Below are 12,340 nucleotides of genomic sequence, written 5' to 3' on the forward strand. Positions count from 1 at the left end.
CTCAATTAAAAACTAAGACGAACTCTACCACTTTTTCAAGGGATTTTGGTAGCATGAGAGTTGCCGTGAAATCAGACACGATTTCTCCATGAAGTATCAAGAATAAATTTTTCAATAGATAAAATCCTTCATAATGCACACACAGCGCATGCTATAATTTCAGCATAGCTCAAAGGATACAATGTTTTTGCGTGAAAATACCCTTAGTTCGTTTTTCGCACACTTAGTGGATAAGAACAGAGCCACATATTTAAGTGAGGGGTTAAAAAATGAATGCTAACAATTTCTCAGAGCTGCCAAAAAGAAAAAACAAGAATGATGTCAGTGACAAGCCGGTGACATTTCTCTCGGCGAAAATAGATTTCCATCATTCTTCTGCCAAGCTACTAACACATCCGGCCAATTTTCTGTTTTTTAACTGCATCACTTCTGCATTGGTTGGAGCATTGGGCTTCATGTGCTACCTATGTTATATAAATTATTGTGTTTTTATACGTAAAAAGGCTTAGCTTAAAAATTATGCAATATTATCCTTTGATTTGAGAAGAAAATATTCTCAGAATTCAGTCAATTGAATAATCTCGTTCATACCTTAATGCCAGGAAAAATTTCTGAATTCAAAGTTCATGGTAGCCAGTATTTTGCTTCTCACTTGCACCTTGCACAACCAAGTAACATGTAATGCTTTAACATCATCGATTTTGCGTGGAGTGAAAATTAAATAATATAGGTCGTCATGAGAGCTTCTGCTTTAGCACGTAGGAGTTAACTTTTTTGTTAATTAAGCAAAGTTTCTGAAACATTCAGCATAATTCGGGTTTAATCCTTATCGTGACAAAATACACAAGTTTGAAGACAAATTTTCGCAGTTTTAGGCGTGCAACAGGATTTTCTACTGCATCATGGCTCAGATTTAAACAATATGAATATCAAACTAGCCATTGTTAATTTGTTGCAAAGCAAAAAAATTTAAAATTTATTTTGGTGAGAAAATTACTATTTTCTCTTTCTCTCGAAATCGTAAATAAAATTTCTAAAAATGTGTAGTAATGTCGATATTTTTCAATCAAGTTATTCCTTATTTTTCTTTATTTACTGTTCAATCGTCATTGAAATGGTTACCATATTTAATTTAATGCGGTTTTCCATTATATTCATTCTCATAACTGAATATTACACAGCGTTTAAGCCCAAGAAAAACAAGGACGTTTTTACCGATATACATTTTTTCAAATTAATTTAACGTCAAATTTATTAATTAATCATCAAAAAGATCGCGGTGCTTCTCATCATCGATCACGCGAGGCTGCTGCCCAATGTTTGAAAATCCATATCGGCAATGATAAAAAATTATGCTTATCTGCAGGATGTAAGATGGAATTTCAATATCATGAAATAAACTGCAAAGAAAATTTAAATCTATTTCTTTGCTCGGCTAATATGTTCTCTCCTTTTGAGATGCGTAAAAATTACGAGCTTCTAATTGGGTCTCCAATGAAAAGAGAAAAACTTATTACTTTCTCATCAAATTACCATTTCCCTCATCATTTCTCACCCACAAAATGCAGAGAAGGAAATGGGTGAGAAATGATGAGGAAATGCAGGGAGAAGAAAAAAATGAAGCGCCAAAGGGACATCATTCGTCCAGATGGCATCACATGAAAGGAAATGTGAATATATTTTCAGCAAAATAGAAGCAAAGATATATTCAAAGTAAATATATATTTGAGCAATATTGCTTATGGTATTGTGACGAAAGAAAATTATATATATTTTGTTACTTTAAAATTCATATTATTTACCACTTGCCGAGTAATAATTTTGAGATAGAACTCACTAATGAATATTTAATTTATTATAATTTATAAAGATGATAGATGTCCTGCCATCATCAACTGCCAAGAAATAACAGTCAGAATTTAATTCATTCATCCGTGAGTCATAGCGGCTGTCATGTGTAAGTAATAAAAGGATGCACAGCATTTAATGTCTTATTGGTTCTGCTGATTTCTTTTCATCTTGAATGTAGAAATTAATCAGGAAATCGCGGGACTGTTGTTCATGACTGTTGTTGACTGCATGACTGTTGTTCAGCTCAACATTCACCTCAATATTTGCTGCAACGTCCCTTTCGGTTGCAATTAAGTTTTTGTCAACGAATTCTATTTGTCATTTAACTTTGCGTAATTTTGCTTCATAAATTATCAAAAGATCTAGTGCTTTGGTTTAAGACAATGTCTCACCTCGTCAAACTCAAATCAAATTAATAGATTCACGCTAACTTAATTAATTCTCGCAATTTTAAGTTTATTTTGCAAAGCTTTTATAAATTAAATTCACAATATTTCTGTCCATTTCTCTTAAGTAGCCTCAGCACTTAGGTTGGCGAAGTTCAATAAAAACGATCCGTTTTATAAACGCAATTGAAGCACATCTTCTTAGTTATTATGTGCTAATTAAAACCAGCAAACCGTGTAATATTATTTTTTACGAGGGTCGAGTTAAGTGCAGCAACTGCTTAGTGGCAACTCGTGTGGCAAAGATACAATCAATCAGGCTTATTAATCCAGAATTTATTTATTATGTGATCGAAAATTTTATCGCTTTTATGAGCACTTGGAGTATTACGATCGACAGTAAATCATAACTCATGATCTTATCATTATCGAAGCAGACATTAAATTGATTCTGAAATACAAATAAAGTTTTTAGTCTGTAGGAAACTTAACTGTGCGCAGTGAGGGCGGTTGCTGGCGTCAGCGAGTGTGTGCATGCGCTGCTGCTGCCGCAATGACATTAGCAGTCTTGGCACCCGATCCCTGCTGCATGTTATTGATTATTGTTGCTGCACGTTATTGTTGCTGCATGTTATTGTTGTTGCATATTATTGTTGCTGCATGTTATTGTTGCTGCATGTTATTGTTGCTACATGTTATTGCTGCTGCATGTCATTGCTGCTACATGTTATTGTTGCTGCATGTTATTGTTGCTGCATGTTATTGCTGTGCCACGGGTGACTGTATCACGGGTGACTCTGTCTCGGATGACTGTGTCACGGGTGACTATGTCACGGGTGACTGTGTCACGGGTGACTATGTCACGGGTGACTGTGTCACGGGTGACTGTATCACGGGTGACTCTGTCTCGGATGACTGTGTCACGGGTGACTATGTCACGGGTGACTGTGTCACGGGTGACTTTGTCTTGGGTGACTGTGTCACCGGTGACTGTGTCAGGGGTGACTGTGTCACAGGTGACTGTGTCACGGGTGACTATGTCACGGGTGACTGTGTCACGGGTGACTATGTCTTGGGTGACTGTGTCACCGGTGACTGTGTCAGGGGTGACTGTGTCACGGGTGACTGTGTCACGGGTGACTGTGTCACCAAAACCACAGAAGGCGCCGTTATTTCTGAGACTGTCATGGCTGGTGCTGCAGTTTTGGCACCGGATCTGGGCAGCATGTTATTGCTGCTGCTGCTGATGCTGCTGATGTCAGTACTGCCATTGCTTTTCTGATACTGTGGCTGCTAATGCTAATATTTGTGCTGCTGCTGTCTGTGCTGCTGCTGCTCTTTCTGCTACTGCTGCTTCTGTTTTTCTGCTGCTGCTGTCAGTGCTGGTGTTGCTGCTGTTGCTGTCAGTGCTGGTGTTGCTGCTGTTGCTGTTAGTGCCGCTGCAGCAGCTGCGCCTGCTGGTGCTTGTGCTGCTATCTGTTTTGCACTCTTTTTGCTGCGTCTGCAAGATCTGATGGTGACGATGTCACTATCATTGTAAGTCAAATTCATAATCATGTACTAATGTTGATGCTACTGAGGCTGCTATTTTTGCTATTGATTTTGCTAAAAATACTGGAGCTGCTGTTTTGGTTTTCGATGGTAATTTTATAGCAGTAAAACGAAACACTCTTATTGTACTTCTGACGCCTATGACGTTGATGTTTTTTATTGTTATTATTGGTGTACCCACTAAATTTCTGAAGAAGTTATGAAATGCATGTACAAATTTAATTGATCTTGATCAGACATCCTTCGTCTGTGATTTTATTTCATTCATTTTTTTCACATGGCATAGTCGCTGTATCAGTGCTATGTAGGTAGAATACTTATTATTATAATCATGCAAGTAGAATACTTATTATCAAGTAAAACTAAATGACGTCGAGAATATGAATTTATTGCAATTTTAGGAATGCAGAAGCTTAAAAACTAATTTAAACAGCGTGGTATATGTAATAAAAAATCAATAGTTGCATGAGAGATGTTTTTCTTCACTACGGCATTCACACAAATTCATCGCTGCTGATTAGTTATCAAAAAAGCATGCAATGATGACGGCAGCGCCAGATGCAGTCCATTAAGTTCATCAAGGCTTATTTTTTGGCAATGAAACGAAAAAAATCTAGCTTGTTGTTCTCAGGGCTTCCCGAATTTTCGGGGCTTTTTTTTGTTTTTTTTTTTTGCTTTTGTGTCGTGGAGGAGGATTGAGTTAAGTCTGTGAAAGGCTCTAAACAATGAAATCTTCGTGCTGGGTACTTTTAACTTCGTAGTGTATGGCAGAGATTTCAGAACTGTTTCTCTCGCTTCCTATTTTCCCAAAATATGCGTATATTTCAACCAGATAAATCTACATTAGAGAGAAGCAAGCAAATGATAGAAAATTTCTTATTCAGTTTTTCTAAGGAAATGTGTTTATTTTCCTAAACTCCCATGAAGTTTATGAAATAGCAGGCAATTCACTTTAAAATGTGCAGGATATTCACGACAAATTTCAGGACATTCACATTAAAATGTCATTCCTTTCATGGTACCACAGGTATATTCAAGCTGCTGCAACATCAACTAATGAATTTCAAAATATTTTATTGGATATTTAAATTCTTATTGGATATTCAAATTCGTCAATGTTCTCTTCACAACAGGGGGAGGAAGGCTAGCTCCCACTGGGCATCAATGGGTACCAGTAATAAACATATGGTAGTTCGTACCTTCATTGTATACTACTGAGAAAATAACATAATAGCGTTATCAGTGATATATTTCATCCAGCCTCTATGACGCAGGCAAATTAGACGCACCATCCTATTCTCACATTTTGAAGAGCATTGAAAAGAATTGATTGTTCACGTTCTATTTTACACAATGCATGACAAGTCTCCATTATATAAAAGTCGTGCAGGAGAGCTTGTCATTAGTTGCTGCTGCCCTGGCTTCCAAGTATATTCATGAATAACTTCCAGAATGTTTTGAGATTTGAATACAGTGCTGTCGAGAGATGCTTGAAAGTATTTTCAATATGTGGTGTTTTCCCAATATGACGACGAGCAAAGTGAGAAGATGAATAAAGAATTGAATAAACTAATGTTACAGTGTTCATTTTTGACACTATGAATAAACGTTCTGAATCGTAACTGAATAGAAAGTAGGAAATAAAATGACAAAAACTGTCTGTTAAATTAAAATCTGATTTTTAAAATACATTTCCCACAATTAATTTGAACTGAACCTTCAATATTTCAGCTTGAATTTATCAGGCATCAAGACCAAAAAGTCAAGGCATATTTCCTGCCCTATTGTTCATGTCTTGATACGCACTTCACTGACTCATATTCCTCTTGGGATTACAGCAGCGCATTCGTATTAGCTTCGCGCTCCAGGGCACTAACTCGCAATGTATTTCTAAGGGAAATAATTCAAGCATTTGCCCGTAATAACGCTACGGCGGCGCCATGATCAGCGCGGCCTGTTCAGCATTGGAACGAGTTCTTAATTTGATTAAAATTTCGTTCACGTTCCGCCATGCTGAGCACACGCAATTTACGAGATTAATTTCAGGAGAGAATTTTCCTTTTCGCGCAATTATTGTGGCTTTTAGTCTCCATTAATTTTATTCGTTGTGCGAATTACAATGGGAAAACATTCATTGCTGGTTTTATTACATTAATGATTCTAATGCTATTAATAAAATACAAACTATCAATTCATCTAAAGCCATCCCAAATTCGCGATTAATCCATTAAATTGACTGGCGAATATTTGATTCTTGTTGACAGGCTACTTGGTGAATATTATTAAATAGCGGCAAATTTTAAATGACGTGCATATGTTGCCTTTACGAAACACTTCAAGGAATCCTTCCATATTACACTGTATTGCACTACGTTACTTAAATATTAAATTAGTAACCCCTTGTCATATTATTAATAATATCACTAGCTTTGTATGTCGACATTCTAGCGCAAAATTTGCAGTAACAAAATCCGAGGCACTTTTTTGCATTGTGATAACTTATTGAATTGCTCAAAGGAAAACTTCGAAGTTTACATTTTGAAATAATCCAGAGGTTCGCGAAAATAAACAGCAAAAGAAAACAATTATTCCAGAGCTCGAAATTATGCAGGGCTGGCATAGTTTCGCAGGCTTCAGATTCCTGCTTTCGTATTTACAGAGAACACAAACACCGAGCTTGATGCTTCAGATATACGCTGGAACTCCCAAGCTCATGACTCGGTAATCTCGGAGCTTGTACTTGGAAAGCTTCCAATTTCGTAAATAGGATTTATAAAATATGTTTCATTTATTTAAAGTTTGTTTTTCGTTTAGTCCTTGAAAATTTTGAGTGTTTCATCGACAACCATTGAACTATAAACCCCTGACCATTTCCCACGATTAGCTTGAAAACCGTCGCGGACAAAATTTAAATTATTTTTCAGTGATAAACTATTATTAGATAAATCTCAAATTTTGAAGCATTAATGCTGCGCAATCTTCCATAATCTTCAATCTTCCAAATCATAGCCGGCTTTACATCAGTGTAATTCTGCCGTCAATATGAGAGCAGCGTATTACAATGATGTAAATGTATGCTTTGAACTGTTCTGGCGACTCATTAAAACTCAATTATTCATCTTTCCAATTTGCTATATAATTAGGGCTGCTTTGAGCAGAGCTAACAGTGAGTTAACAACAGTATTTAATAAATGGATACAAGCAGAAAAATAAGTGAAAAATTGTCCACATAGTGATGCACCCTATGCGAAAATCATCTTGAATATGTAAGAATTAGAACGTATTAGTGCTACGCGCATTAGGCTCGTCACATTCGGACAGTTTGACCCACTTGTTTTTTAGTGTAACGTACACGACACGCCCATGGGTAATATTGATAATCTACAGTACAAGTGCAGTACAGTGCAGTACAAGTGCAGTACAGTGCAGTACAGTGCAGTACAGTGTAGTGCAGTGCAGTACAGTGCAGTGCAGTACAGTGCAGTACAGTGCTGTGCAGTGCAGTACAGTACAGTGCAGTGCAGTACAGTGCAGTGCAGTACATGTAATAACAGCAAGAATTGGGGCACCTAGTGGATCTACAGTGTGATAACAGCAAGAATTGGGGCACCTAATGGGTCTACAGTGTAATAACAGCAGGAATTAGGGCATCTAGTGGGTCTAAAGTGTAATAACAGCAAGAATTGGAGCACCTAGTGGGTCTTAAGTGTAATAACAGCAAGAATGGGACACCTAATGGGTCTACAGTGTAATAACAGCATAAATTGGGGCACCTATTGGGTCTACAGTGTAATAACAGCAGAATTGCAGCACCTAGCAGGTATACAGTATAATAACAACATGAATTGGGGCACTTAGTGGGTCAACAGTGTAATAACAGCAAGAATTGCAGCACCTAGTTGGTCAACAATGCAATGACAGAAGAAATTGGAGCACCTAGTGAATTAACAGTGTAATAACAGCAAAAATGTGAGCACTAAGTGGGCCATCAGAGAAAGAATATCGGGAAAAGTAATTGCAGTTTTTTAGTTACATTTCGAAAATCATCAACAAAACAGTCGTAACTTCATCCTGATTTAAACAATTTCTGAAACAAACCAGGAAATTTATGCACGACAAATTTATAATTAGGTGCAAATTGCTCTATTTTTGCAGAAAATTTTCATTTGTTCTGGTAAGCTAAAAAAGCGTTCAGAGCCAAAAAAAAACAACAAATTTATACGGGTTACAAATTATCGGGATTCCGCTTCTTGAAAAAAAAAACTTTTCTTTGCTATTAAATGCTCTAATTTTGATTTGTGTGTTACACATTTTATGACATAACTCTAAGTTAACACAATGTTGAGTTTCAAATGCGTAGATTTTATTAAATCTTTTATTTAAGCTTCAAAAAAGCATCAAATGTAAAAATAAGAAATTACACGAGTGATTCATAAAATTGTCTCTATAAGCGTAGTACATCTTTAATTATTTCCAAAAATACTAAATAATATTTTTTTTTATTAAATAGACGATAACCTCATTAATTTGTCCAGCATTAAATTAAACCTAAATCGTAAGATTATTTGATTTTCACAGCGATCGAAATCACATTAGTTCCCCCATGCGTTTCTACTAGTTTTCTAGTCAAACTAGATTTTAATTAAAGTTTCTAGTAGTCTTTCTTTTCTAGTTTTCTAGCTACACACTCGCTACAGGTCTTTGATATCAAGCCAATACCCACAGTGAAGGTGTCCTTGATGATCTTGAACTCCTTGGCAGTGTACTGCGTATTCGCCATCACTTTGCCAATGATCGCCTCGATATTGTCCATCCATTCCAGGTACTTGGAGCACCGAAAATCATACACCTCCTTCACAAAACCGTAATTTTCCTGCCAAAAACTCATGATGGTCGAGAGTTATTCACTACCGCAGCGCTACACCAAATGCATGCGCAGGTCAACGGATGTAAGCGGTAGTGAAGGTGAGACGTCTTGCAGCCTCACTAAAGATATCTCCGCCCAAAATTACATGAAGAAAAGTCCCCTCTACCCTTGTGTTATGCCGGCCCCGGCATGACAGTTCTTAAGCACGCTCCGCCCATGGCTTTCTATGAAAATAAAACTCTAAAGGTGCTTATAAATAGACAGGTAAACGTCAAATACCCCGTGGAGGCTAGGCAGGAGTTGCTCGGCCTGGTCTCCTATCACAAAAGTGACACACGCAAGTCAAAAACTTGGCACCTATTTCATTAGATTTATTATGCATCTGAATTACGCACAGATGACGTAATCTTTGGAGCTCAGCTTTAAGCCGTCGCGTTAGAAAGCAATTCGGTGGCCGCGTTTGATATAAAGCTAAGCCGGTAAGAGAAGCCTGCTTGTATGACCAAGAGCGCGATAAAGCTACCTTCTCTGCGCGGGCCAGCCTGTTTTAAATCCTCTGAATACACGATAAAATGAATGGCTCTGCATGCACATAGTCTGCTGACTTCGACGACTAGCCAACAGGCTTTTTGCAACAGGCCTCGGCAGTTTGAACGACTTCTGCGCAATATGCAACCGCTCATTAAACACCGAATCTAAAAAAATATAGCATTGTCTATGATCATGAAACAGAAAATCTCTACGTTAGCGAAAAAAATATCTCCCGTATCATTCACGTAGACTGCTGAGTAAATGACGTTATTTAATAATCACGAAAGAGTGTTTTGACATCGAAATATGACGCACAATAAACAGCTTTTACGGTGGCAAACAGTAGTAACTCGCGAGGGAACAGACCTCGTTGCGAGTTTAGTATTTTCCTTGCTAATTTATAGTGCCAAAGCGAGTCGCGTTCAGGCTTTTAGGCTGCGTGCATCAATTCTCACGAGGGGAAACCGAATAAAATCCGAATGAAGAAACAGTTGAGGGAATTGCTCTTGCTCATATATTCTTTTGTTTCCAAAAAGAACAAATCTCTGCTATGGCCATTTTGAAATGTTAACCATTTCTAATTTAGTGAACGAGCACTTAAACCGCTATTTTCCAGGAGAGAATTTGAGTGAAATTTTCCCCGTCTGAGATAAGAAGTTAAACGGCCATCCGCCTTCGTTTAAAAGATTCACGAGTAAAATTCTATTTTCAAATTACAATCCGGCGCTTGGATCACTAGTTTCCCTAATGAACTAGAAAGTTTTTTAGGGAAGGATAAAATTGGAGGTCGTCAGAGAGATAGAAAAGCACATCCCTAGCAAACAAGCGAGTGGATATGCAAATGCTTGGAAATTAGTCTGGTCTTTGTTTTCATTTGGCGTCATTTGCCCCTGGAACGGTGCAGGATTCCGAGCCCGGTAATGATCTTGCGGAACGAACCTACAAATGCACAATGCGAAGTAATACTGAACGTGTTAATGTGAATATTTTGCAGCCTTGTTTGAGGAGAATTGAAACTTTCTTTAATTATTTCGAAAGTAGCCTTGGGAACGTATGACCTATATACACGCATCACATTACTAACTCAATTGTTTTACTGTATAATTTAAAAAAATGTTTATATAACGATCTGTATATTCATTGTTAATTCCGGCCACGAATCTTCATGACCAATAAGACTATAGACTTGCCGCCTCCTCTGAAAACAGATTTTCATTATTATATTTAATTTCACGGCGGCAATGAATATACGAAAATAAATAACTTATTTAAAAAATGACATACATACAAAATAATTATAAAATTAGAGCCTTCAAAATTTGATTCACCCATAAGATTTACTCCGATTTATCTTCTATAAAATGCCTGAAATCAAGTAAAGATTATTGATTGTGCAATTATTTACAGCAACAACACAACAAGAATTATGCAACATAACAAGAAATATGCAAAACAACAAGAAATATGCAACACAACAAACAATATGCAACACAACAAGAAATATGCAACACAACAAGAAATATGCAACACAACAATAAATGTGCAACACAACAATAAATTTCCAACACAACAAGAAATATGCAACACAACAAAAAAAGCAAAACAACAAGAAATGTGCAACACAACAAGATATATGCCACACAAGATAAATAAGAGTAATGAAGCCGATGCCATCATTTACACCTAATGGTTGAGCCACAAAATATATGCAAAAAAATACAAATACATTAAAGGCTAAACTTCGTCAGTACAGCTTATTATTTTCTGGGTTTTATCCATACAAGTTCACGTGACAGGAAATGAACTGAATTGAATGCTGTAAATTTTTATTTTGAACTAAAAACTTTCTAGACTTTTCAAGAATTTGTTAGTAATATATCGTGAAATGTAATATCGTGTTTGCATGTCGGTGCATTCTATGAAACATGAGTAAAATTTTTTACTTTCTATCATAGATTTAACATTGCTCACAATGAATTTCCCTCATTAGATAACAAAATACTGAGCAAACTATTCACAATGCGAAAGACTCCACGAACGGCAGGAATATCAGTTAACACAAACAAATGATATACGCAAAAATATTCAATTAATTTCTGCAGCTCGCGTGTGCAATGGAGGGATAAAAATTTATGATGGAAGGTGATCTTACTCAAGAAAAAAAAATACCGAAAAAATAACCAGTACAGCAGATAATTAGAAACTAGATAAGGAAGCAAGGAAATGGGACTAAACCCATTGAGTGTAGGTAATGAAATACCTACATATAATGGACATATTTATATCTTCTATTCAATAAACGCTTTCATATACAACAATATTTTACTGCACAGAGATCTCTCAATCACTAACATTCTATAGAAACCGTTATTTTCTCTTTTTACTGACAAGTCAATTTGAAGAAGCGTATACTTTTAAATTAAAATCAGGTTCAATTATCTGGAGACCATCAAGCGTTACAAACAACTAGAGAACGAATAAAAATTCGCATGCCAAGATTTATTTCCCATCGAAGTTATGGAATATTATATTGTGATACATAGTTGTGAAAAGCTCATTTACCCTGTAGAGGAAATAGATTCAATTTATATCAATAATATATAATTTAAAGAAGCTTCGTGTCGAAAGACCTCCATGAAAAAAAAAATATATTTTAGAGAGCTCTGTAACATTTTAACGAAATTCAATTTTGTTGTACTGAGTCGCATAACATTTATTATTTTCGTTTAAAATCCGTTGTATCTTTATTTGTGTGTTCATTCTCTCAGTTAGGCATTTCAAAGCGTTATTTTTTCATTTTCATACGGCCTAAGAAAGCAGACTTCCATTCTCGGTTACCAAGTGTTAAATCTCAAATCTGGATTAACATTAACCTGGTCTCAATTGTTCCTGGCCTTAAACATAATTAAACGCCACAATTTCCCTGGCCCTTAAACATAATAATAATTAATAATTAATAATGTCTTATATAACTTGTGTATATATTATCACTGTTTGTATTGATGAATTATTTTCTATTGAGTTGCTCAATATTAAATTCCTTAGTTCCCTCAAGATTGTAGTGGATTTTGGAAGACGATTACATGCTTTTGTGGTGGGGAACAGCTGGATCATTAATAATAGTGAAAATGTACAATAAATTATAAATTAAACA

General features: G+C 36.2%; 1 protein-coding gene across 3 annotated transcripts in view; it reads right to left on the reverse strand.

Moving 5' to 3' along the window:
• Positions 1-8,797, reverse strand: part of LOC108676092 (muscle-specific protein 300 kDa) — a 30,552-nt gene extending 21,755 nt beyond the window's left edge. For 2 of the 3 annotated variants that reach the window (XM_018164149.2, XM_018164141.2), the window contains exon 1: positions 8,512-8,796. In XM_018164149.2, coding sequence (XP_018019638.1) covers positions 8,512-8,676 — 165 coding nt within the window. In that variant the 5' untranslated portion in view covers positions 8,677-8,796. Of the gene's footprint in view, positions 1-8,511 lie in introns of all 3 variants that reach the window. The other variant, XM_018164134.2, reaches the window with a different exon arrangement.
• Between the last annotated feature and the right edge of the window lie 3,543 nt (positions 8,798-12,340).

The sequence above is a fragment of the Hyalella azteca genome, unplaced genomic scaffold (genome assembly GCF_000764305.2).
Source record: "Hyalella azteca isolate HAZT.00-mixed unplaced genomic scaffold, Hazt_2.0.2 contig10004, whole genome shotgun sequence".
Lineage (NCBI taxonomy): Eukaryota > Metazoa > Arthropoda > Malacostraca > Amphipoda > Hyalellidae > Hyalella > Hyalella azteca.